General features: G+C 40.3%; 1 protein-coding gene across 24 annotated transcripts in view; it reads right to left on the bottom strand.

The window, feature by feature from the left end:
- The window catches only part of ptprsa (protein tyrosine phosphatase receptor type Sa), a 229,772-nt gene that overhangs the window by 169,966 nt on the left and 31,828 nt on the right, over nt 1-27,978 (bottom strand). For 7 of the 24 annotated variants that reach the window (XM_044200927.1, XM_044200928.1, XM_044200925.1 and 4 more), the window contains exon 1: nt 6,798-7,004. In XM_044200927.1, the coding sequence (XP_044056862.1) occupies nt 6,798-6,807 (10 nt within the window). In that variant the 5' untranslated portion in view covers nt 6,808-7,004. Of the gene's footprint in view, nt 1-4,008; nt 4,460-6,797; nt 7,007-16,525; nt 16,629-27,978 lie in introns of those variants that run through there. The other 17 variants (XM_044200921.1, XM_044200922.1, XM_044200920.1 and 14 more) reach the window with 9 other exon arrangements.

Here is a 27,978-nt window from a genome sequence, read left to right as displayed (position 1 = left end):
CCAAAACCATTGCTGGCTTGTTTTGGAGCGCTGACCTTTTGAATTCAGGGGAGTTGGCGTGTAAATATGACTTTTGGGTGCTGCCTGAAGGGTCATAGCCATTTCTCACCTCCAACGAGGCCTGCTGAGGACAGAACTACCAATTTTAGAGCCAAGGCAACCAGCAGGGGTGTCTAAGTGAGTGGTCAATAATTCCTCTGCCAGCCAACCATCTCATTTTTCTCCCCCTATGGCCAGGGTGAAAATGTAGGACTATGGACTGAAAATGACACACCAGCCTCGAGCAGTTTAACCTTGATTATGTTTTAAATTGTCCTGACTGCAATGTTCTGGTTTTCCTCTTTGACTGCTTGGCTATTTCTGTCTTGACAAATAGTGCTACTCCAGGAGTAAAAGTTCTGACATTTATGCAATTCAGCATAAGGACCTTTGCTTATTAACCTATGCACTCTCACCTGTCTTAAATACTTTAGATTATATACTAGATGATGATGATTATGATTATGATTATTATTATTAATAATAATAATAATAATAATAATAATAATACTGTTATATTAGCCCAAGGACACAAACAGGTCCCATTGTTTTATTAAAAACACATGAGTTCCAGTATTCTAGCTGATACCAGGCCAAGTTCTCCTGTGGCTTAAAAGTATATGAACTTGAGTACAGTACATAACATAATCATAAAGCATTCATAGTTTTGCTGTTGCTGACAATAGTCAGCAGAGCCTCATATCTAATCCATAGCTGCCATATCCAGAGACACAGTAAGAGTATACTTCTGAATGTAGGTATTATTGTTGTTATACATGTGCAAAAATGCTGTAATTTGGATGATCTTTCAATTCAATTGCACATTGGCTTTTATGCTATTAAGTTGTTACATGTTACTTTCATTGAGTGTTTCCCCAGCCTGGATATTTGGCAATAAAAGAAATGTGAATGGCAGGGGACAGCTAATCCACAAATCAAAGAGGAGAGGAGGGGACACTTTACAAGACACACTGCCTCTTGTTTTCACAGCCAGACTAATTGCACCTCGTGTTGCTGGAAGAGCACTGATTTAGCACTCGGAGCATATTAAAATGAATAAACACAATTAGCTGTGAGTGCAACAGCGCCTCTGCACAGCGCACATTTCTCTCTGCAACGACAGTCACTTCAGAGCAGCTGTTATTAACTGTGTTGTTGCGATGTGACTAATTGCAAAGAACTTGATTTCACCAAAATGCTTCTTATTTGGATTTGAACAAAATGAAAAGGGCACTGGGTGATAAAAGTGGTGACTGCTCAATTGTAGGCCTAAAAGCCTTGGACAAAGGGCTAGGCATATACATAGAGAAAATGTGTACTGTTGGTATGACTGTTAAACATTTTTTGCCCTTTGGTTAGACCATGGAATGAATTAAAGTAGAAAAATCGAGGCACAGTAATTGAAGATATAAAAGTTATTAATTTATTTTTGGAGAGTTCATCATTTATTGTTCCATCATCCAATATATCTGCATATGTGTTGTAATTTAGCAAGAGTATGTGTGATTTTCACAAATGGCAGTTATCTGCTTTTGATTCTGAAAATGTTTAGCTGGTTTTCAGTTCCAGTTTCGGTGCAGCATCTGGAAATTCTCTATAATAAAAGGCTCTTAAAGTATCAAGAGCTCTGCTTGCGTTGCCTCTATTATCACCAAATAGCCTAAATTGGTTGTATGTCAATGTCAATGTTTGGTCAAAATACACTTGATGTTAAGAACCCCAAAGAATAGAAACCAACATAAAACAGTCAGAAAGATGAAAACTTCTCTTTTTCAAATACCTCAAGTAAAATACATGACTTTGAATAGCTTACAGTCAGTGTGCAAGGCCTGTAGCTATCTAGAATCTCCCTCTCTTCTCCCCTTTGATACCGTTAAAAATGAGAGAATACACCCTACTGTTGAGGTAGGGGAAATAAAAGAAAACAGCTCAGAAAGTAATAATTGCAAAGGAAATGAATTTCAAAACCCTGAGGAGGACACTTCTTCAAGACCTCCGTACTTGGGGGAAAAAAAGCATCATATCCGGGGCACAATTCAATTAGCTTTTCTTCCAAGTGTAGGAAAAGGAGCTCCGGGGAGAAATCAAAAGTTTTGTCCAATAAAAGAAGTTTTCAAGGATGTAATGTTCTCACTGCCCCCTCCTCCCCCATTATTCATTACCACTGCTTACAAGCTTGCCACTCAGAAATGCATCGATCTGCAATTTCTACAGACAAAAAATAAATAAATAAGTAAAATTAAATAAAACAGCACCTTGCTGATGCTGCTGTGACAGACACGCCGGTCACGCTTAGCAGACTGTGCCTGGCAGCTTATCCTTGGCATTTTCATTGCCTTTTGTCTTTCTTGCCCAGTTATTTGACAGTGATCAGGGGTGATAAATTATTCAATTAAAGCCACATTAAGAATCCAGAACACACTTGACACACAGCCCCTTGGTATACATGTTGTCCAATTACTCTGAAGGACAAGACTCCTTCTTGCTACTGACAATCAACATGTGACTCTCATCATAAGACAAATGGGTTTATTTATACAACCTAGCAGGCTGATTGAATGCAAGACTGATGATTTGGAGTTACAAAGGTAAACCCTGAATTTCCATTACAAATGGAAATGTTCAGCATTTGGTAGAATTTAAGTTGTTTTTTCAAGAACCGCAGAATATAACAGAATACAAATTTATTCTCCACCAGGTTGGAGAAATGTCTTTAGTTCACCAAGATGTGAAATCGGCATAACGCATGCAGTAAAAAGCACTAAGTGGTATGTATAACTTTCATCTGCATTTTCCAGCTTGATTCCCTGGGCTGACCCTGAGCTCTGGACTCTCTAAATTTCAAGTTACTTCTCTGCAATTTTTATGAACATCAGGAACAAAAACAACAGTGTTTGGGCTCATCTGCTCAGCAACCCCCAGTAAATGAAATGCATTACTAATCTTTTTTTTGGCATGCAGTTGCTGTTGGGGTGGGATGGTGAAGAGGAGGGATGTATGTTGCCCAGGGAAGCTTTAGCCTTAAATGTTCTCATAAAATTAAGATCCATTGCAATTCAAATCGGACTCACTTGACTTACTGCAGCCTGCCTTAACAAAAAAGAAGAAAAAAAAGCAGGGCTATAGCCTGGAGCTGCATCTGAACTTTCCAACACAATCAGACAAAAGTTACTTCTCAAGGCAGAAGATTACCCTTAAGAAAAAAGAAGTAATACTGAAAAATTAAAATGATATTGTACAAACATCAGAGACATAACTTACTTAGTTATACAGGATAACAAAGGAACTCCAATCACTTACAATAAATAAACTCTCCACAAAGCTCACTACTATAGACACACAGCAAGAATTTTCCAGTGATTTATTGACACAGTGATTTCATCTTCCCTTTTCAAGTAAGTTAACTGTTTCATAGGTATTTCTAGTCTATTGTTTAGCACTAAAACAAGTGATGAACGTTTACCCAGCATCACATCAGGAGAATATGCACAAAGTGACTGAAAGCTGCTTGCCTCGATGTTTTCAAATACAAAATGACGTGTGCTTTTTGGTCAAAAACTCAACAGAACGGAGGTTCAGTGCCTGATCTGTCTGTTTGGGGGGTCCTGGGTGTGAGAGAGTTTGGGAACCTCTACATTTAAAACAAACAAACAAAAAAAACAAAACAATGATCGACTGTAATCTTGGTAACTTATAGCAAGTGTAAAGAAACTTTTAAACGTTAAGGAAAAATAAGATTCCTCTCAAAACACATTCAGCACAAGAGAGAACATCAATAGCTTTTCCTTTTTCCCCCAGCAGACAGAGGTCTACTTGCATAAACAAGATAAAACGGTCAAAAGAGTTGAAAATGCATCTTTGCCCCACTCTTGCTACATTTAGTTGCCTTATAATATCTTTCACCTGCTTTCTAAACTCATATCAAGCATTTTTCGAGTGTTAAGAAAAAGAAAAGTTGCAGGCACTTACTTCAACGGCGTGAGAAAAGTATTTCTGAAACTACCCCCTAGTTGGTTTACGGGGGACAGCTTTTAAACTCCGTATTCTTTGTAGGTGAACGGTCGTATTCCTTCAGAAAAACAGTTACTTCGCATCCCCGACATTATAAAGAACCCCGTTATATCCCACTTTCTTCAGCAGTCACTTGTTAACGGAGGGAGCGAGTATAAAATACTGCTATTATTCCCCGTGGGTTTGTATTCCTTTCCCCCAAGATCAGACGCTCCGAGCCAGAATCTCCTCCGTGAAAGAAAAATAAAATACCCTATGATAATCCGTGCGCGACACCGCCGCGCGCGGATCTCCAAATGTCGGCTATCTCTCTTTATTGGTGTCTCTCGTTATCTCCGCGTCCCAGGTTTTGGTTCCTTTCTTCCTAAATCCACCTCGTACGGACTGGGGGTGGGGAGACAGGAGTCAAATCCCCCCCTTCTCCCTCCCCTCTACTGCAGGGAAAAAATACGGAGCCTTGTGCTGCGTTCAATGCCGCCTCATAAACTTCGTCTCTTGACTTCTCCTGAATTGTAAATCCTACCACTTGGTGCGTTCAAGCACGTTTAGTCGGAAATCATAACACAATGTGGCCTGTAATGAAACGAGTAACTGTGGCTGATCTTTTATTTTATAAATCTGTGAATCTCAGAATGGGGGGGCAGAGCATTGTGGAATTCACATAAAGAGCTTAGAAGAGAATTGTGGGAGTTGTATGAGAATTTAGCCTACTGCAAAGTTGTGAATGTTTCTAGTGATACTGTATTTCACAATTTCTTAATTGTTTTATGTAAAGTAACAAACCACTATGCTAAAGTTATAAACTACAAGAACCTGATTTGCAATTTAAAATCATCACTATTTTCTGATATTCTCTAAATAGTCATGAAATTGCATACAAAGGAGTAAAAAGTCTGACCACTTTACACTTTTAATACCTAGCAGTGTTTTTAGGAACATAATCTTTAATAGCTAAAAATAGGCCTACTTCATAGCAAAATATACACTTTTGGTAAATGAATAATGATATTGTTGCATTGTTGAGAGAGATGCAAGAAGTAAGTGGTGCAAAAATGTTGGTGGTCAATGCAACATTGCAAGTTCTTATGAACCCAAATACTATATAATCAATTTCTTTATATGTTCAGATAAGTTACACAGCGATGTTTAGTGTAGGTTAAACCATTAGCCATTATTCATCCAGTTGCATCATAATTTAACCATCACAGAATAGCCTATGTTATAATAATAATTATAATAATAACTTTATTGATATAGTAACTTTAAAAACACCGTTTACAAAAGTGCTTTGACAGAAAAAGTTATACAGTCTGTAAGCTCTCTTTACTGCACGTCAGCTAAAATACAATGCTGAAACAAGCAGGAATTGTTCTGTGTGACATGATCACAATTTGGAAAAGTTTCTTAGTTTTAATTGTTCAATGAATATTTATTACTTTTCAGTGGCCACTCTACCATGACATGTCCAGTTTGTCCTTGATCCCATTTAAATTTCAAAACAAATCAAATTAGCATAAATTGTTTTAATTCAAGTGACAATAAAAATAACCGTTTGAAAAGAGCCTTTTTGAGTTACAATGTGCTACAAAATAACAACAGCAAAACAAACAATCAGCTGTAATAAAAGGATGTCTTGTGCTAGTGATTACTCATAAGGAACAATAAAAAAATATATATTACATTGATTTTCAATAACTTTTGGTGAGAGTCTTCACTCTTCAGCCTAATTCTTTCACTTTGTTGTAGGTGAGGAGGGATTTGAACCTGATTTCACCCAATCACAGTAGCATTGAGTTGAAACAGCAATTCTGATTGGCTGGTAGAATTTGAATTTGAATAGTGACAGCTGGTGTCCACTTTGTCCAGCAGGGAGGCAAGACTGGAGACACATCAATCAACTGACCCACAGTCAGTTACCACCAGAACAGCATGCAGCCAAATATTACTACATCTTTGGCTGAGGCCAGTTAAGCTTTCTTTACTTTTGTTTTGAGATTGTATTCTAATCCAAAATCCATTCTGGCTTCAGAAGTTAGTGAAAGTGACTGGCTGAATCTGGGATTTACAAGCCATTATGGCATCTGAACAGAAAATAAACTCGTCCCATAGCCCAGCCACAACTGCTCCGCTAAAAAATGCTGGTGGCTGGCTATGTCAAAGCACCTTCCTGGAGCATTAAGGCCCAGGGTGTATGATGGAAAATTGAAGGAAATGAGATTGAATTAGGCAGTCTTTGAAAGGGGGCTACAATTTGTGAGGCACAGTGCATCAAATGAAAGGCCTCTCCTGCCCAATTGGAGGGAGAGTAGTAATATATTTAGTGTGAACTTTTCATGGTATGCAGGCAGTAATGGATGGGAACAGGCCCTTTTAGAAAGACCCATCTTTGCTGTGTGTTGGCAGAAAGCCATCCTGAGCCACCTCCACTGCCCTCTCTCTGCTCTTTGTTTAAAACCCAGTGTGACATGTAACACACCATAAAGAGGTGTAAAGGGGTGTGAGGGGGGGTCTAATCAATTTAACCGGTAAGTAAAAAACATACGTTTATGTTACATAGATTTCTTCCTTAGCCTCTTATTCACACCACAGTCCCTTATTTATCATTTAATCAAATCTTAGCGGCAACCCAGAGCTCTCACCACCATTCCCCTGGTGGCATGAGCCTTAACATGGTAAATTTCACTCGGGTAGGGAAATGCGCTCAGTGGCCGAGGCTAGTGCTTTGGAAGGATAAAAAGAGCACTTACCGCCTGACATGTGCAATCCATAACGGAATAATGAGACTCCTCCACACTAGGAGCTCTCTCCCCCTGCTCTCCCGCTCCACTTTTTGTTTTCCTTGTGAGTCTTCATAAACGCCATGTAAATTCAGAGAGCGGAAGATGTGACGAGTGCTCGAGGGAAAGCGCTTAATCGTTTGCGTCTTGTTACCGAATCCTATAACAGCATGTACTGCGTGAAGATACTCCAAACGACCAGTGAACCTTATTGAAACTACTGGCCTCCTTCTGTCAGCTGTTATGCCTCCAAGTGAAGGTGATGCTCGCCACAATGTCTGCTTATCACTGTTGTCCAACAGAAAACACTAGCATGCAAGAAAAAAGTATTTCAAGGAAGGAGAATGGTTCTCAAATTATACAGAAGTACTACTACATTATGTATGCAATACAGTTATTTTACCTGATTTTTAAGGACTTGGGGTCATTAAAACCAACATTAACATGATATGAATGTCCATGGAAAGAGGAACGAAAACTAAATTGGAGATTGCAATATCATTTTATTTTTATAGTTCTTATGTAATGAATACACAGATAATACATTTATGCAGAATGTAGATCTATTGGTATCATGGTGTGTTCTTCCTCATATTCAAAAAAATGATACATAGTAAACAACAACCATGCCCAGTTGGTGGTCATAATTTTTTTTTTATTAATTAGCCACACTATTAGAATGTGTTTTTTGCTTTTCCCCCTTAAAAAGCCCTAAATGATATATAATTAGCATTTTCATTTACCATGCATAGACATCAAAAAGATTTATGCCACCTTTAAAAGGTCAGCAAACTGTGTTTTGTTAACAAAAAGGTGAATAAATTAAGTTTATGTGGGCTTTTCAGTATATTACTGCTTCTATTTACAGAAACAGGATGCGCTCAGTTTAACTTATCCAGATTTACATGCATATTTACAGTTCTTTCTTGCCCCCTGTCCTGTTTTTAACTCCATGTGAGACAAAAAAAAAGGATGTTGCTTCTTCCCTTATTGTCTCCCTGCTCGCTTCCGTTCATTTATGTCACCCCTAGGGGTTGAGGCACAATCACCTCCGATAGCAGCGGGCCATCGCTCACTCTGTCCCTGGAGGCGACAGCCCACTTACTGCCAGCTCGCGTTCAAATGGAGGACATTTCATCACCCCACTGAAAACACAATTAAAAACACGTGCACGCTGTGGCGGCCCTCGAGAGTCAACCCCCGTCTCAAGTTTAGTTACTCTGAGCCTGCCTCACCGTCTCAGATATTTACTCTCCCTGAGGCTGAGTGTTTGTCAGCTAAGTTAGAACGTGCTATGTGGTGTTTTAGTGCAAACAAGACACTAGAAGAAAGAGAGAAAGTCGACCAGTGCCCAGTGCTTAACGGTCTTCTCTTCGAGAGGCCTTTGCTGCCTTTGGTGGACATGTAGCTTCAGTTAGCTGATAAGCTCTGGGCTGGAAACTTTTTTTCTCCCTGGAAGCCAAAATGTAGGATAGTGTGCTGGGGTTTGTGGTGATGAGTAATTTGCTTAACACACACACACACATACTGTACACACAAACAACAAGCAGGAGCAAAGGCAGACAGACGACTATTAGAGTGCAACGATGCTTCCTCTTATCTCCCACCATGATAGAGATCTACAAAGCGCTTGAGAGAGATTATGAATTCATTACCTTGATACACAAGTGAGTGCTGCGATAGACAGGAGTTTGAGAATGGAGATGGGAGCTTGGTGGGTGTACTGGGAGGGGCAGGGATGGGAATGCAATGAATTACATGCTGCTGGGTAGAGAATAAATAATAAATCTGTCAGCTCTCTCTGCATTTTTAGGAATGTTTGATGCATTTATCTGTGAAACACACATGCATGTATGTGTTTCATTAGAGGTCAGGAATCACAGGGTCCACTGTCTGGCTGTGCTTCACTTCAGCACAAAAGAAGTTGTGGGCAGTTGCAAAGTTCAAAGCCTCTAACAACAGGCCACCCTCACACTTTGTCTTTAATTTTTGATTTACAGCAATTGAAACAATATCTGTACAGGTTTCATTGAAGCTCAATGCTGACATTAAGTGGAGTGGGTTTTATTATTCTGCTTAATTTCTCCAATTTTCCCACTATTTCAAAGTAACTAATAACAAAAGCAGTGCAGCATCCGTGACCTGTGTTATTCTTTTGATTTTTCTCACTGAATTGCTTACTCCTCAGAGTTGGACTGACCACTCTGTATGCTTTTGAAGCTCACAGCATTGTGAGCAAAATCCCATTTTTGTGCATCCCAATCTGTCATTAAATGCATCCTGGCATGATCGCATGATAAGAGTCCCACTTAACAAGTCTAACAATGGCCTTTGTGGAGAAGACATCAGATAAATGCCTAAATTATAGAGTGTTATTAGTTAGTATAATGCATTAGAGGCTGTATAACCCTCTTGGAGGACTTTTCTGTTACCAAACACTCACTTACTCCTTCAACTCTTGTGCAGTTCTTTTAACCGGCTCACTCTCAATATGGCTTTTTCTGTGAGAATGTTTTTCCTCCTGCTCTGTTGAACTCAGCTGACATTTGGAGGCAGGTGAAAGAGTACAGCTAAATAAACCAAAGAATTTCAGAAGAAAGAGTGAGGACAGAGGGAGACAAAAACACAGACATAGAGGGAGTGTTTTGTATTACTGTGTTTAACTGTGTGTCCTGTGAATCCTGTTAAACTGCCTGAAAAACTGTTAAACTGACAAGTGTTGTTTTGTATGGTTCCCACTGCTACATGCAGTATGGTGCATTTCAATTTCTAAGTTGGCATTGCTGGACTGAGCGGATAGTCAGTTTAACTGTGTTTAAATGTTTCCTATGTTCCCCACTGGTGTGTATCGTGTGTATGGTTAGACCAGTATTTGCCTTTTATTACACACTGTATATCAAATAGTCATGTCAATACCTGATGTTGATGTTCCTCCCTGACTACAGCTACTGTATGTAGAAGAAGAGTCTGTAAAATCTGAAAGCAAATGAGATTGTATTAATCTATTTCATTTTTAGAAAATAATTAATTATTTAATTTTCCTGTAAAGAAAATAATGTATCCCATAATTTCTCTACCTTTGAATGGGTGAGAGGGATATAATTTACTTGAAAGCGGCAAACATAATTTACAATAATTTCATTAGTCTGTGTTTTATGTCTAGATAAGACGGTGTAGTCCCTCATTCGTCCATGTTCTATCGTAGAAAAGGTTTCAGTCGTAGTCATCTGGACACTGTTTTCAGAATCAAGATGTTTCGGCTCCCATCCGGAAGTCATTCACAATTGAGAATGACTTCCGGATGGGAGCCAAACATCTTGATTCTGAAAACAGTGTCCAGATGACTACGACTGAAACCTTTTCTACTTTATGTCTAGATGCTGTATTAGAGGCTTTTCCACCATGATAAGACTATGGTCTAAACAGATTTCATACCATTTGTTTGATAAAATGTAAACTTTGGCACAAATTATCATATCAGCATCATTGATGTAAAAATATAATTTCAGCCATCTAAAAGTCTCATTGCCTTATTATGTTCATTATTCTCTGTGCTGGCTTGTTTTTATTGTGGTAATAAGCACTTTCAGTGACTGATAAGTATCTGTAATAGTATAGTACCATATAAATCCATCTTTCAGCAAAGTTAGAAACACATCTTTGATTGTTTGGAGGTCTTGCTGAAAAAACCCACTGTATAATTTATGCTGTGTGCAGGGGTGTATTTATGCAGTAATATGTCATTACTCTGTGTACATGTTATGTGTATGAGTAGTTTCCCATGAATATGTCTTTTGTATATGTATGTGTGCCTCTGAGTGATTTTTAATTTTCTGTGTGTACATACGTGTTTTTTTACGTGTATGTTCAAGCACATGCGCCTTTCAATGTGTGTCATTGTATACAGTGTACTGTATGTGTGTACATTTTAGTGCCTTTAACGCTTTCGGGTCACTGTGCACGTGGTACTGTGTGCAGATATAAGTGTGCCTTTCAGCGAGTGTTTGTGCACATGCCGTGAGTGCATGTGCATTTCTACACCGCGGAGAGGCGAGTGAAGCCAGAGAGGCCACGAGTGATGAGTGATGCCAGAGGTGGTTTTCTACCAACCTCTCCGCTGACTTGCTGGCTCACTAATGGCCTCCTCAGTGGGTTGGCTGACCGACTTGCAGGCTCTCAGTGGCTCCGTCTTCCTTATTTGGTAGTGGAGGGTGGGGGATGGTGGCGGCAGGGTAGTGGATGGGGGAGCAGCGGTGTTCTGTTTACACGCAGGGTCAGGAGGTCAGAGCACCAGAGTGCCATGGAGCAAACACAGATCACTTAAAGACAGTCAGAGAGCGAGTGAGTCATTGCTTCACGGTCGTCAACTGGATGGATTGGGGCAGATTCACAGTGAAAGATTGTGATGGAGTGTGTGTGTCTGTGTATGTGTGAGTGAGAGAGAGAGAGAGGAGGGTGGATAACAATACATACTTTGGTGAAGCCCCAGAAAAAAGCTTCTATAGGTAATTTCCACACACATACACACTCTGGTCTTTCTTTACCCTCTCTTGCTCTCAGGCCCTGGACAGTTGAGGGGAGTCAGTAGGAAGGAAATTAAAGGCAACCATCCTTATAGTTTTGCGCTTGTCTGCTTGACTGCCTGCATGCCTGCCTGCTTGCCTGAGTTCCCTGGGCAATGTTTATGCTGTGCCCTGCCCAGGACAGAATAGATTCGCCCACACAGCACTGTGCTCTCAACCAGAACCTAAGTAGGTCTGGCAAGCCTGAGCTACAGTCCTATTCACTTTCACTCCTCTGGATTAGGCCCTACGGCCTGGGGCAACACAGTGATGACTGCATTAATAGACCTAAGATAGCATCTCTCCACCCCACCCTAAAAAAATATATATCCAAGTCTTTTATATTAGGACACATCAGCAGGTTGTTTATTTTCATCCATCAGCTTCTGCAAAGTTTAGGAGGATAGTTTGCAAACTATTTGGGGAATTGCTGAAGTTTTGTGTGTCGGTAGTCAGCCAAAGCCCTCCCGGTTGTATAAAATGCTGTGTAAAGATGAGTTCAAACTCAATGTAACAGGTTGTCAGAATTCATGGTTGAGCTGCACTGAACAAGTAACGTGCAGCTCAACACATCCAAATTAAGCTTGGATGTGTCCCAAGTTCCAAAGAAACAAAATGGAAAATTGTGTCATTATCATACAAAACATAAAACAAAAAGGGTACCTTTAAAATGCTTCACACTGCATAGCTTTCCACCATCATTGTGAGAAAAGTGTAATAAGCAAAACATCTTTCATTCCCAAATACCATAAAATTACATGCGCTGGCATAATCAAATTCATTACCTCCAAACTTGAGGTCAATTTACATTTCTTTAAATGCCGCTACAAATAACTGGAGTGTATATAATTGAATAATGCTAATTTATTACTGTGTTTTTTGTCTCCTCTCTTTAGGATGTATATTAGGGTTGTTGCAAGTACAGAAAGTGTGCAGTGAAGGCACTGCTGTGATGAGGGTGGTGGCAGCTCACAGGGCACATTATCCAGCCTGTCAAACTCCCAGTGCCATGCTACAGATAACACCGCTCTGCGAGAACACAGTGCCTCTTGACGCCAGCTGTAAAGATTAGCAGAGCTTTGTTTAATTGTGCTGCTACCATCATAGGAGCCACTTAAAAAGCTGCTGCTCTCTTTTCCATAGAAACTGTCTTTAAAGCTGCATCTGCCTATTCATTCAGGTGCAAAGGCCTTGGGGATTCAGAGAAACTCACCCCACCCTGCAGACGGAGGCACCTGATTCAGCAACAACTGGTAAGCAACAAACTAAAATAGAAAAGGTAAAATTTAAACAGGTAAAATTTAAACAGAACATACAGACCAACAACAAACAAAACAAACAAATCTTGGTGGGCTGGTGAATAAAGGGTTTATTTTCAAAATGCTGTATATCCAAATGCCAAATGTTGATTGTGCAATTTTAAACCAAGAGAGCAACCATAGGTCCCACTAGTGGCACCTAGAGGCTTCAGCTTCAGACTGAAGTGTTTTGCACCAAACAACTGAACAAGTGACAAATCTACCAACTGACTTAAATTGCCATCCTTAGAACAAAACACTCTTCTCACTAGTTGGGATAAACAACATCAAACATTATAGTCAATGACATTTTGTCATAGATGCTTTTCCCTCTCTAGAGGTGGATATCTCATTTGAAGGCAAAATAAAACCTGCAAATTACACCTAAAATACAATCTAACACTGATGACCTTTTATCAGTGCACCCACGAAGGTATCCTCACTGGAGGCTTAATGGTGGGGTTTGGTCTGTAAAAGACCTGAAGCAGCTCAACAAAATTGTTGTCCTGGTTTCTAGAACAATAGTCAGGAACCTATTACATTTTTCAGAGGTATGTGAACACGTTTTGTCTGCGGGAAATTAGACTCATCAACTATTAAGGCATGCAAGAGTGTAAGGCACCGATGTTATTTTAATGTGCAGGGTTGGTATACTGTCATTGCTGGCATAACTGACTTTTTAATGTGCAATGTCCTTATTCCTTTATGTGTAATGATTTCACTTTTCCTTTTCAATGAACAATGTTTATTTGTATTTGTTACTACATGGAAATATACTTTATGCCATTTCACATGCAATCCTTTAACTTTTAAGTTTATTTTAAGTTTCTTTTTTATTGTTGGTTGTGTGATAAACTGTCCAGAAGTGAAGCCAGAGCACAAGCATTTTATTGCATTGGAAGGCATCTCTGTACTTTGTAATGCATATGACAAGAAACTCAACTCAGCTAAATAATGACTAAGATTATAGTTTAGATGAGTGAAAATTTGAACAAAGTGTGAAAGGCGCCACTTCTTGTGCCTTGGCTGTGTTTTAAACCAACGTAATTGGCATGTGACCTGGGATAGGTGATACCTGACCTCTGCAAGACAAGCCATGACAACCTGATCAGTTCTGCTGCTTTGGTGCTTTGTGTTAGAGGAAACCTTGGGATACAGATGGATAATTCATCAAACACATTTACAGAGCTACAGCTTTTAAAATTAAAGTTTTGAATATTCTCTGAAATTCCTTTGTTGGTGTGTAAATGACACACAGTCAGGCAGTAAAACCCATAAGTGGATCTAATGTGGATGGCCTTCCCTCTGTGTTCTTTCAGTTTTCAGCTTGTTGAACCCATGGTGGGGGGTCCCGATGTGCTCTCTTGCCTCTCCACCATTTCTTCAGTCAAATGAACCAGGTCACCGAGGCCTCACTATCATAGCAGCCCAATATGCCAAATACAGCTGTTAATATGAGGCTGGTGGCCTCCGGTGGCGAGGTGACGAGAAGCAGGCCGCCCTCTGCACATGGAGAGGGGATGTCTGGCCCTGCATCTACTCTGACACCCATTAGCTCACACTTATCCGCAGTTTCTGCATGTCTACCGCTCTGCCAGTAGCACTAATAGTCAAGTGATATGGAAATGAGATTGGGGTGTGCAGTGTATGTAATGACAGTGGAGTCAACTACAGTAGATATTTCAGCTCAAAATTACACTATCCACTGGACTAAAGCTGTAGAGATGAGGACACATTGCCATACAACCAAGAGATTGCATTTTGACCTGATGATGAAATATCTGGATGAATAAGATTAATCTACACAGACATACAGAGCACACATATATAGTGGATATCGTAGAAAAGGTTTTCTACGATGAGCGTTCAGCTCCCATCCGGAAGTCATTCTCAATTGTGAATGACTTCCGGATGGGAGCCGAAACGTCTTGATTCTGAAAACAGTGTCCAGATGACTACAACTGAAACCTTTTCTACGATAGAACACTCCTGGACGAATGAGGGACTACACCGTCTTATATAGTGGATATGTCATGTTAAATGAAATGCTGGTTTCATTCCAAAATTGATCACTACATAAAAAAACAGATGTTTATTGTTTATTATAAAAAAAACAGAGACTATTGTATTCTGTGACATGTTACCAGTTTGTAAGAATAGGTTGTCTTTTTGTGAAGAGGGTGGGGTATGTGATTCTGGAGAACTCCAATACCATGACAAATACCATGATATAGAGCGACCAACGACACAGCAAGTAATGTAACTAACATTAGCTAGGTTGTGGGTTAAGTGACCCTACAGTTGCTGCTGCGAAGCTAACAGCCAGAGAGGATGAGATGGTTTCCCAGAGCCAGCACACCAGCTCCAGACAGTGATACTCACAACTCTCCTGCTACTATAGCAACAACAGTATATCTTGGCAAACTAGAAAGTAAGCTGAATGTCCATGGGCAAGTAATTTAACGTTACCTGACACACAAATCATGGCTGGAATAGTGTTGTGTGGCTTGGTCTGAGCAACTTAGCTCGTTTCCCATTTACAGAGCCAGGCTGTGGTTTGGTGGTGGTGGTAATGGTGGGGGATGGTTTGGTAAACAAATCATACAATCATACAATTAGAATTAAAAGTTGAATTCAATTAAGGGAGGCCTAGGATGTTATTTTACAAGGCTTCTAATCTTAAGAGGATGCCAAATGCTACATACAGTGCAAAAATAATTAGTTAATCAATTTCAAAGAAAGTACGTATGGAAACCTTTTAAAATGAATCTGCACACAGTAGTTGGCTATGCACCAACGTGGAGAGCAGTAAATATGAATGAACTTGGAAAAAGTCAGTACTGAGTACATTACTCTTCTAAACTGATGCGTGACAGCCTCCAGGTCTAAAAACCACCAATGCGGTTTGTTGGATGACAGAATTGCAGAAGTACAGGAGGAGCTCCTCAGTGCCAGCTCGCTGTGGCAGGTAGATGATTGCTCTCTCTCAGCCTCAGCTCAGCTGTCAATATGGATGGATGGGTTTAGCACAGGGAGCATGGAAATATGTGAAGGTAGATGACAGTTTACAATGTGTCATGTTATGGTGATCATTAGGAAGGGAAAATAAGGACACTGGACCTGCAGTGACCTGCACTTTTCAACCAAATTTCAATAAAATTTTACACTGTTTTGTGGACGTCTTTACCCAAAGTGCACACAAAATGTACAGAGCATACATTATGAATTCAATACAGTGATTTTGGTGACTAAGCAGAGGAATCTATTGTTGATTATGTCCAGCTTTCTCTGGGTGGAGCACAAGGTTGCAGTCCATTAGTGACAGCAAAATGTATTTATTAGACAAATAGGAGTTATCTGCTGCTTCTCAATTAGGGGGGATAACATGCTCTGTCACAGCCCAGCTTTGTGAATTACAAATAGGTAAGTTTTATTTCTACATAAAAAGACTTTGCCTGCTGCATATTTGAATGAAAATTGTTGTTGCAAAAAAGATTCAGTAATATGGAAGCACAGGGTTGCTTCAGACAACTATTAAGTGCCATCTGCAGTGGTGTGAAATATTAGAAGGACTATGGCTAGGATTATGCTATACTGTGACTATCAAAGATCTGTAACCAAAGGCAGAGATAGAAAGATGGAAAAGTAGAAGGAAAGAACAAATGTAGGAGGAATATAGATGGACTGAAAATAACAAAAACCTGAGGATTAAGAAAGCATGAATTTGTTCCCCACAACATAAAATCTGTTTTCACGCAGGGCATGAGACTCCTTCTGGAGAACAAAATTATCCTCCTAATATGGTACACTGTGCAAAAAAAATTAGAGGCCCACTTACCGCTGGGTTGTTTTCAAAACCTCTTTAGCTTCATATCTTCAGCTGCTCCAGCGGCTTCTTCTTCTTCTTCTTCTTCTTCTTCTTGTTACTCGCTCACTTGCACCTTTAAAGTAGATAGAAAAAGGGGGAGAGGGAGAAAAAGAGAGAAAATTAAAGAGAAACATTAATGAAAGGGACTACTAAATGAACTGCCTCCTCAAGTGGTAGGTGGGGGAATTCGACAAACGCTGAGATGAGTTTCTCTCTCTCCCTCTCCTCCTTGCCCTTTGTGACCACAGGACGACAGGTCTCGGGCGAAGAGGAGGCTTGCCGCTGATTGCCTGAGAGCGGTGGAGTGCGAAGCTGCATGAAATCCCTCCTGGCTTTTTTTTGATCATTTTCTCCTTCACGTCTCTAATGAGCCTGGTCCAAATCTGTGTGTGCTTGTGTGTATGTGTGTGGGTGTGTGCATGAGTGTGGTTGATGCGTGATTCGATATTCACACATGTACTGTATCCATTTAGTACAAGTTTATGGTTTCTACTGCAGTTTGTGTATATGGAGGGATGTATCCATGTTTGTGTGTGTGCACTAATAATGTTTGAGTGTGCATTTATGTTTGTGTTTGTTTTTATTCTGTAATTTTAACTACTTAAATATGAGTGCATACTATGTATCGACATGTATTTTTGTGCGTTTGTACATGTACTTGTACTTGTGCGAGTTTCTATGCATCTGGAGGCCATGACTACTGCACCATAGCCTCACTCTATATTCAGTTGATACTCTCAGTCAGGTCTGCAGATGTGGGCGGCTATGTGTCCACCCTAAGGAGCTTCCACTGAGCAGCTGAGGAAGGTTATCTCCAGTGAAAGGTCAGAGGAGCTCATCAGTACCCAGACCCAGAGTCCTTCTAGATAACGATGCGAATAACATTGCTGGAATGCACGACAGGGGCATGATCGATTAATATGGATACTATCGCTCGTATAGGAGAGCTTCCCCAAATGCACTACATGGCTTGTTGTGGTAGAGTTTTGACTTTTGCACCAAGTTTATGTTGAAAAAACTGAGCTGAAAATACAATATTTATCCAAGTCCTGCATACCAAGATCAAATTACTATGCAGATAGAGTGCAAATAAGGAGAACACATAATTCACACCACGTACAAATGCAATGCCCATCATATGATCACAATGTGGGCTCACTGTATGTTTTCATGCTTTGATTCTTGAATTATGCTAACTGCAGCTTCTGTTAAGTGCTCTGCTTCTTTAAGCAATTCAAGTCTGGATGTTTACATCATCTGGGTGTGACGCTGAAATTGAACTTCCACTTGCAGACGTATTTAAAAATAAAATATTAACCATTTATGAATTTAAATTGTGACTTTTTTAGTCCTAGCAAAACTGATGTTAATAAGACAACATTATGCTGTGTGTATCTGTTCTCAGCCTGATGTTATTGACTTCTCTTCTCCTCCCCCTCTGTCTTTGGCTCATGAACTGGGCGCTGCTTGTAGACAGTCTCCCAGATTCCACTATGGGCATTATTACCTCGATGACCGACGGTCAACACGATCCTTTACTGTGACAAACCACTGGGGTCGCCAATCAGTGTCAACTAACAAGCTGGCTGCAGAAGGATCCTCTCATATACCAACTGCAGCACAGGGAGAGTAGGGAGTGGATTTGTATGTGTGTGTGGAACAACATGGGTTTGTGAACATGTTACAGAGCACATATGGAGGCAAATGTAGAACTTATGAAGCTCAATGAAATGTGTGTTTGTGAGGGTATGAATGTGAGTATAGCAGTGCGTGTGTAAAACATTTTGCATGGGCTGGGCTTGATAACAAGCAGGTGAGTTTGCAAAAAAACTGTCTAGAAGTAAAAGCATGTGTGGCTGTTTATACACATTCAATTCAATTTTCAATTTGATTTATTTATATAGTGCCAATTCATAACAGAAGTTATCTCATTGCACTTTTCCTTTAGAGCAGGTCTAGACTATACTCTTTATAATATTATACATGAGCATGCGTGTGTGTGTGTGTGTCAGTGAGTGAGAGGAAAAAAAGTGGCCGATTCTGCAATACTCTCTCCTCCCACACGCCTGGCTGCCAAGATGAGCGCAGGGGAATTTGTTTAATGTACAGCATTTATTCACTGCACACACGCTGTTGCACTACCGCTTCCTCCGTCGCATGAGACACTCCCTTGGCTGGGCGAGTCGCCATTAATCAGCCGGAATGAAGGGTTATCCGAACAGCACGGAAGCTAAAACTCATCCTAAATCAACAACTAAGATAGCGGAAATATCGCCCGGCCTCCTCACAATAGCATGCAGGTGAGAGCGTGATGCTCAAACTCTGTCTGTTTTTTTTTTTTTTTTTTTGCTGTGGAACGGGGGTTATGCTTTGTCCACTCATGTGGAAAGCAGCTCCGGTTTGTTTTCTCATGACCCTGCAACATATTGGCATTGAATTTAGTCACCGTGCTGAGACAGATGGCCGAGCATCACTGTGCATGGCAAATTGGGAAATGAAAACATGCATGCTCAAAAATGGGTCCATGTATTTTCTCTCCAGCAACGTGACCACATAGGGTACATTCAGAATAAAAGAATAGGGAAGTTTCACTCACTGAGCATGGACATGAAAAAATAAAAGCACAAAAGTAAGAAAACACAAGGCTGACCTACTCTTTGCAAATGTCAACGGGTCTGCTACTTGAGATGTAAAAAACTGCAGATTTCAACCTCTGATGATGAAATGTCAACACAGTTTCTACCTTGATGTGACAAAAGTAAAGACATTTTTTCTCTTTGAATGAAAAAATGTTGCCAAAGTAGCACATGATGTCTTCCTCTCCTGTCCTCGACTCACCCACCCACCTCCTCACTCTCCATTGTTCTCCAGGTATAAAAGGAGCGATATGCCCTAAAGCAATTAAAAACCAGATCTTCACCAGAGCAACAAGAAGAGAAGAGAACAGAGAGGATAACAAGGAAGATGAGGAAATGGATGTGCACTGTGCAGCACAGAGAAGGTGTGAGTGGAAAAGAGGGGAGAGAAATGTGAATTTGAGGCAATCAATAGGAAGGGATGTGTCAGGGAGAAAAACGAGAGAAGGGGGAGGTGGGAGGAGGATGAGTTCAGAGAGAGGAGAGCAGACAGTGACAGGGGAGGAGCAGATAAGTCAAGAGGAGAGAGGAGGAGGACTCAAGAAGGGACAAGTTGAACGAGAGGAAAGCAGTGAGGAAATGACAGCCAAGCCAAGGGAAAAGATAGAAGAGAAGGCAGGTGTGGAGAAGAGAATCTAGGAGAAGTGAGGATGAGCGGAGAGAAAAAGACAAGAGAGCCAAGAGGAAGAGAGAGTGTAATAGAAAGGAAATGACAAGTCGAGAAATAAGACCTGAGGAAAAGAGAAAAGGAAGAGAGGAGGGAAGTCAAGAATAGAGAATATGGGTTCTACAGTACACATGCAATAAGAGTTTGACTCCAAATTTAGTTCTATTTCCCAAAAAGATAGGTACCTTAAGTCCTTGGTAGACAAAATGAAACTTTAACACACTGGATCGTAGACTGGATTTCTGTGATACTGATATGGACATTACAACATTGCAACATTATCATCTCTTCATTCCTGGAAAATCACAGATTTGTCACAACATTAGGGTGGAAGAGGTGATAAAATTACATTGGAAATTTCTTTGACACCATTTACCTTTGAATGTTATGTCAATGTCAATGCAGTCACATTTCATTTTGCTCAACATATGCCTGAAACTCTGGATTATACAAATATTGTGCCATCTACCCGTGCCACAAAAGTCTCCTGCAATGAATACACTAAACGTGCCAAGTCTTTTAGCATTTATTTAGCTAGTATAGAAGGTTAATCAGAGAAACAAAAATGATTTGCTTTAAAGCATACTTCTTTGCTCATATTGAAGACTACATAATATAAAAGTTATTTCAGTTTCATTCATATCACACAGCAGGCAGATCCGTCTTCTGTCGTACCACTAAGCATTCCTTTCTCTATCAGGAATGTAAGCTTCCTGACCTTAACGTTACAAAGAGAGATGCACTTGCAATTCACGGAATTTATAAATTAATTTACCTCAACCCTGTTAAAATACATATACAGTGTCCTGGATTTTGTATATTATCTTTGAAGCACTTTTACTGTGTCTTACAAAAAGGACTGCATAGGTGTCCTAATAAAAAGAAACACACAAATGGCAGGATTCTTTCAGTATTCGCAATGTAGCTGTCAACAACAACTGTGTGTGCTCTCCTCATATAGTGTACTTGAACAAATCTCTACCTGATCACTCTCTGTAAACTCCTCTGGTTTTGAGCATTGGCTAAATGCTGAAAAATGCAAATGTGAAAAGGAGAAATGACCTCATGGAAATTAGAGTTTCAATTCAAAGCCATGGAGCAAGGCACTGAGGCACCAGTCAAAGCTCCTTTGGGCTCTGAGAAAGAAATAATGAGACATTCATTGAATAATAACCTCCTTTAGTCATTCAAATGTATTCCAATCTACTCCAGGCAGCATTCTGACCCACAAAATACTGCAAATGACCAAAAGTATATATGTCTTGCTTGTACCCTTCCTTTGTTTTGTCCCATTACGTATCTACCCAGCTATACAGGCAATTAATCCATCTGTTAAGGCCACACTTATCCCACTAGGCTACATAAGCACAAAGTTTGAGAAAATTAGCTTGACAATAGTTTAAAAGGTATATCTAATGGGTTTATTATGACTATTATGAAGTATTATTAGGATATTATAAGGATAAGTGTTTGGTTATGGTCAAAACCTTCACTTAAGCTCCTTTCAGACATGCACCCCTTAACGTTAATCGGAGGCAATTTAACATCTCATGTCTGAATAAGGCTTCTATTCAGAACAAATCAGTTGCGGCGATTGTGTGGTGGTGTGGGCGAGTTTATTTGTGCTTAACCACTGTGAAACAATCAGAAAATAACATTTTATTTCTCTGATGCGTTCTCGCTACTACCACTTCCTTCTTTTCATTCACTCTCTAGCTCGCTCGACCACCGTTGCGCTCTCTCTCTCTCAAACAAATGGACACAAACCAAAGGAAGCTTCTTGGTATTGCTATTTTGCAGCATAGACTCATAATACTTGTAATAATCTCTCCATGTATAGTATTTCCCATGTTCATTCATTCCAACTGTGTGAATGAATAAATGAATATCAATTAAAACTCTTTACATATAGAATGTGAGCAAATAGGAATTAAAAGAGAGTCCAAACATAATGTCCTGTCATTCACTGCTTGTGCACTGTTGGATATTATAAAACAGGCAGCAGAATTCGCTATCAAATAACATTAAATGATGAAACTGATATGAAAATGTATCAGTAGTTTCACTGTTAGAAGTGGTAGCAAGCGTCCCTTGCGCTCACGGTGGTCATTAAGGCTTCAATAGCAAAATAAGTTCAATAAATCCGTCAGTGATGCAGCCTGAGAGTAAACAGAAAACACTCTTCTACCTGGCTATCATGACTTTTTTCACTCACCACTGTTCTCTCGCTCTTGCGCACCCGGAGCCAAGCATCACGCAAGCACGCCGCTCATTCCGTAAATGTACTGTCATGTCTGAATGAAGCAGTAAGGAACATTAACGTAAAAGTCACTTATGTCTGAATGACAAATTGCCATCACTTTAACAGATAGATGAAGTCAGCAATGTTACATATTCCATGTCTGAAATGTCTGGCTTTATTGTAAAAACTAGGAAGAATTGAATCAAGTTCTTTTATCCACCCATTACTCTATTAAAAATACTGTGCTGTTTTTCACAAAATGACCACTAACATATCCAACATCTTAGGTTTTCTGTAAAAAACCTTTGTGAAAAGCCTTTTGGTCAAAAGAGTTGCCTTCAAAACCAACTCCACACTCAGAGGTGCCTTTGTCCTGCAACCTCATTATTCTCCACAGCTTCTTACTAATCCTGTACCTCTGTGCTCTGTCAGAGAACCTCCACACACTCAAACACCACAATTTTCAGATGAAACACTCCAGCAATGAGCCACTCCGACTGAAGTTTCATTAGTGGGGCCTGTTTTGTGCAGATAAAGTGCAACGGCATCCATTATAATAACATGCTCTCAGCAGTGGCCCAGTCATAATTACTGCCATGCAACATTTGTTAGAAAGGCTATGAGGTTTACCTGTCTGATGTAGACCTGCATACACAAGGTAGTTACTTACTTCTTACTTAAGTTTTGGAGTAAGTTTATCTTTTTTTGCAGGTGTAAATTGGACATTTGTGTGTATGCTTATTCAATGCTGAGAAAGTGTCTATCGGTATGCTGTATGCAGTGACTGATATTCAATTAGTCCACCAGTCACCTCTACACGGCCCGGCATTTCAGCGCTCAGTAAATCAGCTTGCCTGACAGCACACAGGTCGATATTAATATTAACGCCTCCATAAATAATGTTATTGTAGGCCTTCATGTTAATGGTTCATGATATGATGGGCATGATAAAGTACAGTGCATGTTCTATTGTGAAGGTTCAGAGGTTTAACAGGGAGAGAGCGATAGACTAAATCCCCTTCGATGTCCTTCGATAGGAACGTTGGTGACATTGGGTTGGAAATGCGCCGAGGTGGTCACAGCTGTGTTCCCAAGCCTGACTGGCTAGAGGGTGGGGAGGTTGTGAGGGTGTGTGTGTGTGTGTGTGTGTGGTGGATTGGTGGGTGGTTAGAATGGGAGGCTGTTGGGACTGGACACAGCGGATTAATTATTATAAATCATCTCCCAGGCCACATGTTTATGGCTGCTACTCAAACTGTTGTCTGACTATCCGATTTCCATCTTGTACACTGCAGTGTATGCACTGTGTTTTTGTGACAGGAGAGGTCTAGGGTTAAGTAGAAGAATGGCTTTGCTGTTTTGTGACAATGGCCCATATTTCATTATGACAGAAAACACATCACTGTGATGTCTTTATGCGGCTGCTGCAAATCTCTGTATTAACCATTGGCTAGAAAGAGATGGCTGTCATCAAACTCAGACCATGAGGTGTTTGAAAAGTCAGCTTGTTAACTTGACCTGTGGCCAAAACTAGGGCATCAGTCATTCCATTTAGAGAGGCCAGAGCTTCAGGACCTGTGTGCAATGTGTCAACTTCCCGTCTCTTCAATTTCCTGCCAATCTTGGAATCTTATATATGATTTTTTTTGTTCTTTATTTCACTAATTCAGGGATGATGCATGGATGCAACTGGTGATGGTTATGTCAAAAGTCACAAGTTTGTCCGAAGCTGTGGCATGATTTATGCTCTGAGCACACTCAAAAATTCATGCCTTAAGGGGTTAGCATTATCAACAAAGCATCTGAGCAGTCCAATCATGAAATAATCATAACATTCTAATTACCATTTCAAGATTATTTTATACAGTGCTGAGAAATAAAAAAAAGAGTAACAAACATGTTTTGTTAGTCTACTCCCCTCGCAGGCAACAGCTCACAAATAAATGAATGAATAAATCACTGCGGAGAAATATTAATCAGCTCTCATGCTCATCTGTGAGGGAGGAGGTGGCTGATGCACTGCATGGTGATTGGTGAGGAGAGGAGAAGATGGGTGTCCACATACAAACACACACACGCACACACACATTCTGGTTCATCCAATGTATTATTACAGTCTGCCATTGTGGAGAATTCTGGGAATGATTTCCAAACTGACTTTGGCTTGTGTCATGATGTCACCTCCCGTCAGTACACACACACACACACACACACACACACACACACACACACACAAAACCTCCACCAGCCCTGGACTAGGGGTTTTGCAAAGCCCGGATCATCCCCGCTAATCCACACTCATTAAGGATGAACTGCATGATAGCGTGCCACCACCAGCAGCCTCCACCCCCCACCCGTTTACCCCACTTTCACATGCGTACACACTCACCCCACCACCGTGGATAAGTGGCAGCTTTGATAGTGATTTTATAAAATTAATGCAGATATTTGCATGCATGTTTGTTGCCACTGCTTGAGTAAACAGAACACCTGCCACACCTGTCAGCACTAATCAGCCCCGGTTTAATTAAGAGCGACAAAGCTTTTATTTCACGCCAGTGACGGTGACGTGATTTGTTCAACCAAGGGAAGTTGAGCACTCTTCACTACACTCTTCAGAGTAGTGTGTCTTCAAACGGAAGAGGAATTCAACACGAGACAAGCTGTGGGGTGACAGAGCTGGCGAATCACTTTACTCTGGTAAAATCTAAAAGGATTCAGAGTTTTAGCAAAACTTCAAATCAATTATTCAAACGCTTCTATTGTTTCTCAGGATGAAAGAGAAATAGTTCCTGCACTCAACAGTTTTTACCCAAGGATTGGAACATAAATAGAACATTAATCCTCAGTGCTCCTCCACATCGCTGAGAAGGTCACTGCCGAGTGGAGTCTACCTACAAGCCCCTTGGGCTGAACAAAAAATGCCACACGGATACTTCCCTTCCAGCTCTCCGCCTCCAAAATAACTCTCCCTCTGTGGGGTTCTTAAATAAATTACAGATATGCTATCCTCCCAAGATGTGATCTCTATTCTCCAGCGCAAATTAAAAATTTAAGCCCATTTAGGTTGATGCCCAGTGTAACTTGAAGCAGTGTGGTTGCAAGGGGCGATATCCAACCAGAGTTGTGTCACAGCAGTACTTAGTAGTGATGCTTGTTGCTCTGGGCTCTGCATCCGGAGAGGAAGCAGGGTGGCCTTGATGTTAGAGAGAATATCGTGTAACTAAAAGGTCACAGGCTTGATCTCACAGCACAACAGTGTTTCTACATGCAGCTACGCATCGCGTCAAAGTGTCAAGACACCAAACTCTAATTTGCTCACTCAAGATGAGCTGGGACTTATTTTATGAAAAGTATTATAGACTTTTGTGCTTTCAAATGGGTTGGACTTGATATAATTTTATAGTTTAGCTCATTAGCACAGAAGTGGTTGACAATAAACACAACAATATCAAACTGAAATACGTGATCAGCATTTCAAATAACCAATAATAAAGTGTCCAAGGATCAAATCCATAGCTCCAATGATAATGTTTGACAGTGAAATACTGTATAGAAATGTCAAATAATGTCCAAATAATCACAGTGATTTGAATCACTCAAATCAATTAATAAACTAATCAAGTCTTTCTAATGACAAAGACAGCATGCCAAGAGAAACAGGAGAACCACCTATACCTTTTATGCTTGATTATTAATATAAAAATAGACTATTAAATACAACAGAGGATTGCCTGGGAGGCTTGCACATCAGCAAAGCACATCCTATTTATTTAGTGTTTTAGAGATGAGTAAGGAGCAAAAAGGCTAATTAGGTGGGAACTCTTTACAAAAAAATTATTCAGTAGAACAGAAGACACTGTGTGAAGTAAATGGCCTCCAATCATTAAGCAGCAGAGGGCCAAATAAATTTGTTGTGTATGTGCGTGTGCATGTGTGGTGGAGGTGGGGGACCATTTAATAGACCCAACCTCACTATGAACCCATAGAAAACGTTTTGTCATTTGACCTTCATTAACATCTTCTATTCATTGCTCCAACTCTGGTGATAAATCAGGAAATGGCTCCTATTGTATTCCAGTGGCGTGAAGTAAAGCCTTCTCCCCTACCTGACTTTCATTAACTTTTGTCTCTTTAAACAATAAGCAGAGCCTCGATCGAACACAGGTTTTAGACAGGTATTTGTCTTGGGGAGACTTTACTAACATAAATGAAATTAAATCAAGAGCTGATCCAAGAAAGATCCACAGAGGAAACACAATCCTGATGTAAAGTCTATTTTAAATACTTTCAAGTAAGGTGAGGCATGTGATTAAGAGCAACATCTTTAATCTCAGAGTAAAGATAATCATAAACGATACAAAGAGATCCTGAAGGAGAAAAAAAGGGAAAATATATAATTCTCTTTAGGAATAGGAGACTTTCCAGAGGGGGGTGGCTTCCCTCCATTGAAGCATTGCTGGATTAACCTAATCAGAAGATTAATCAGACTTGAAACACTGGAGGCTGTGCCGGTGGCCTCTTTATCCGACTGTGCCGGGCAGCAGAATTTAGATAGTTCCCACAACCTCTCTCTCTAGAGCTGTCTGCTTGCCAAAAGACCTCAGAGACAGAGGGGGAATTAGAAGTTCCCAGTTTGCCCAAACTGCCTTTGTAGAACTGGGTCCCTCGTGCAAACGTCTCATTATCATTAAGACAAGAGCTTATAAGTTTAGAATTTGAGCTCTACTGGCAGTGTTTCATGTAAGACAAGGGCATGACTGAGTGAAGGTTTGGTTGGAATAATCAAGTAAAAAAGACTGTGATGTCACAAAGAAATCTGAAGTCAGCAATATCCTTGTTTACTACGCCTGAACAATGCCTAGATATTTTCAACTGTTTCCTAATTTTGTCTTCCACATTTTGAGTCAGCTTCATCCTCACTGCACAAGTTCACTAGTGAGGTTGTTGCAATTAGTTTTGTTAGGTGACAAGCAAGCTGATCACTTCAACATAATAACACTACTGTTAACATAATAACAATTAACATTTCACTCTTCATATAGTTTAAATTTTAAACGCAATCTAACACCAGTGATTTTTACCCATTTAACATCTTCAAACAGGTTCAACTCAGCAGATACCTGCCCACAATACCTTACTTGCATGCTAACTCTTAAAGGGCAGCACTCAGCTATGATCTCTGCCTCAAACACAATGAGCATCAGAATATCAGTCACTATTTAAGTGCAATCCTCCTTCCTTGCAGGGATTTAGACACGATGAGCCGATTGCCCTCAAAACTGGTAGAAATTAGCTCTTGCTGTGTCATGTTTGCCTGACCCTGTAATAAAGGATCAAATCTGAGAGAAGGCCAGATGCTTTATATTTATTAAGCCTGTGACCACATGTTCATGAGCAGCCCTTGAAAGAAAAAAGGTATTTGCGGTCCATCTCCATTGAATAAATAAATAAATAAAACTTAGTGAATACTTATCTGTCTCCATCTGTCTGCCTTAAATTATGCTGCAACTAATCTCACCACCTAGGCTTAGCAAAGAAAAAATAGGACTGTAGCACATGCCCATGAGAAAAAACAAGAGAAGCCTGCAGTGTGAACAGGGAGGGCATCATTGATCCCAGCTCTCTGGTAGCTAGGTCATCGATTGCAGGATGCAGCTGTGATACTTGGCACACCTTGCTGACTCCAACCACAACTTCGAATCTGCAGCTAACAGCGAGCATTTTTCTCGTTCCTTTTGTCAGTTGACTGAAAGATGCAGAGAAGAGGGGGGGAATCCTACACTGTCCTTACATAATTGTGTGGGAACATCATTTTTCAACCGCAGCTTTGCTTCCCCATCCCCAGGAGGCACATTTCTCAAACAGTAATCATTAT

Source organism: Siniperca chuatsi, linkage group LG6 (genome assembly GCF_020085105.1).
Source record: "Siniperca chuatsi isolate FFG_IHB_CAS linkage group LG6, ASM2008510v1, whole genome shotgun sequence".
NCBI classification, from domain to species: domain Eukaryota; kingdom Metazoa; phylum Chordata; class Actinopteri; order Centrarchiformes; family Sinipercidae; genus Siniperca; species Siniperca chuatsi.
This window is presented reverse-complemented; position numbering and strand designations above follow the sequence as displayed.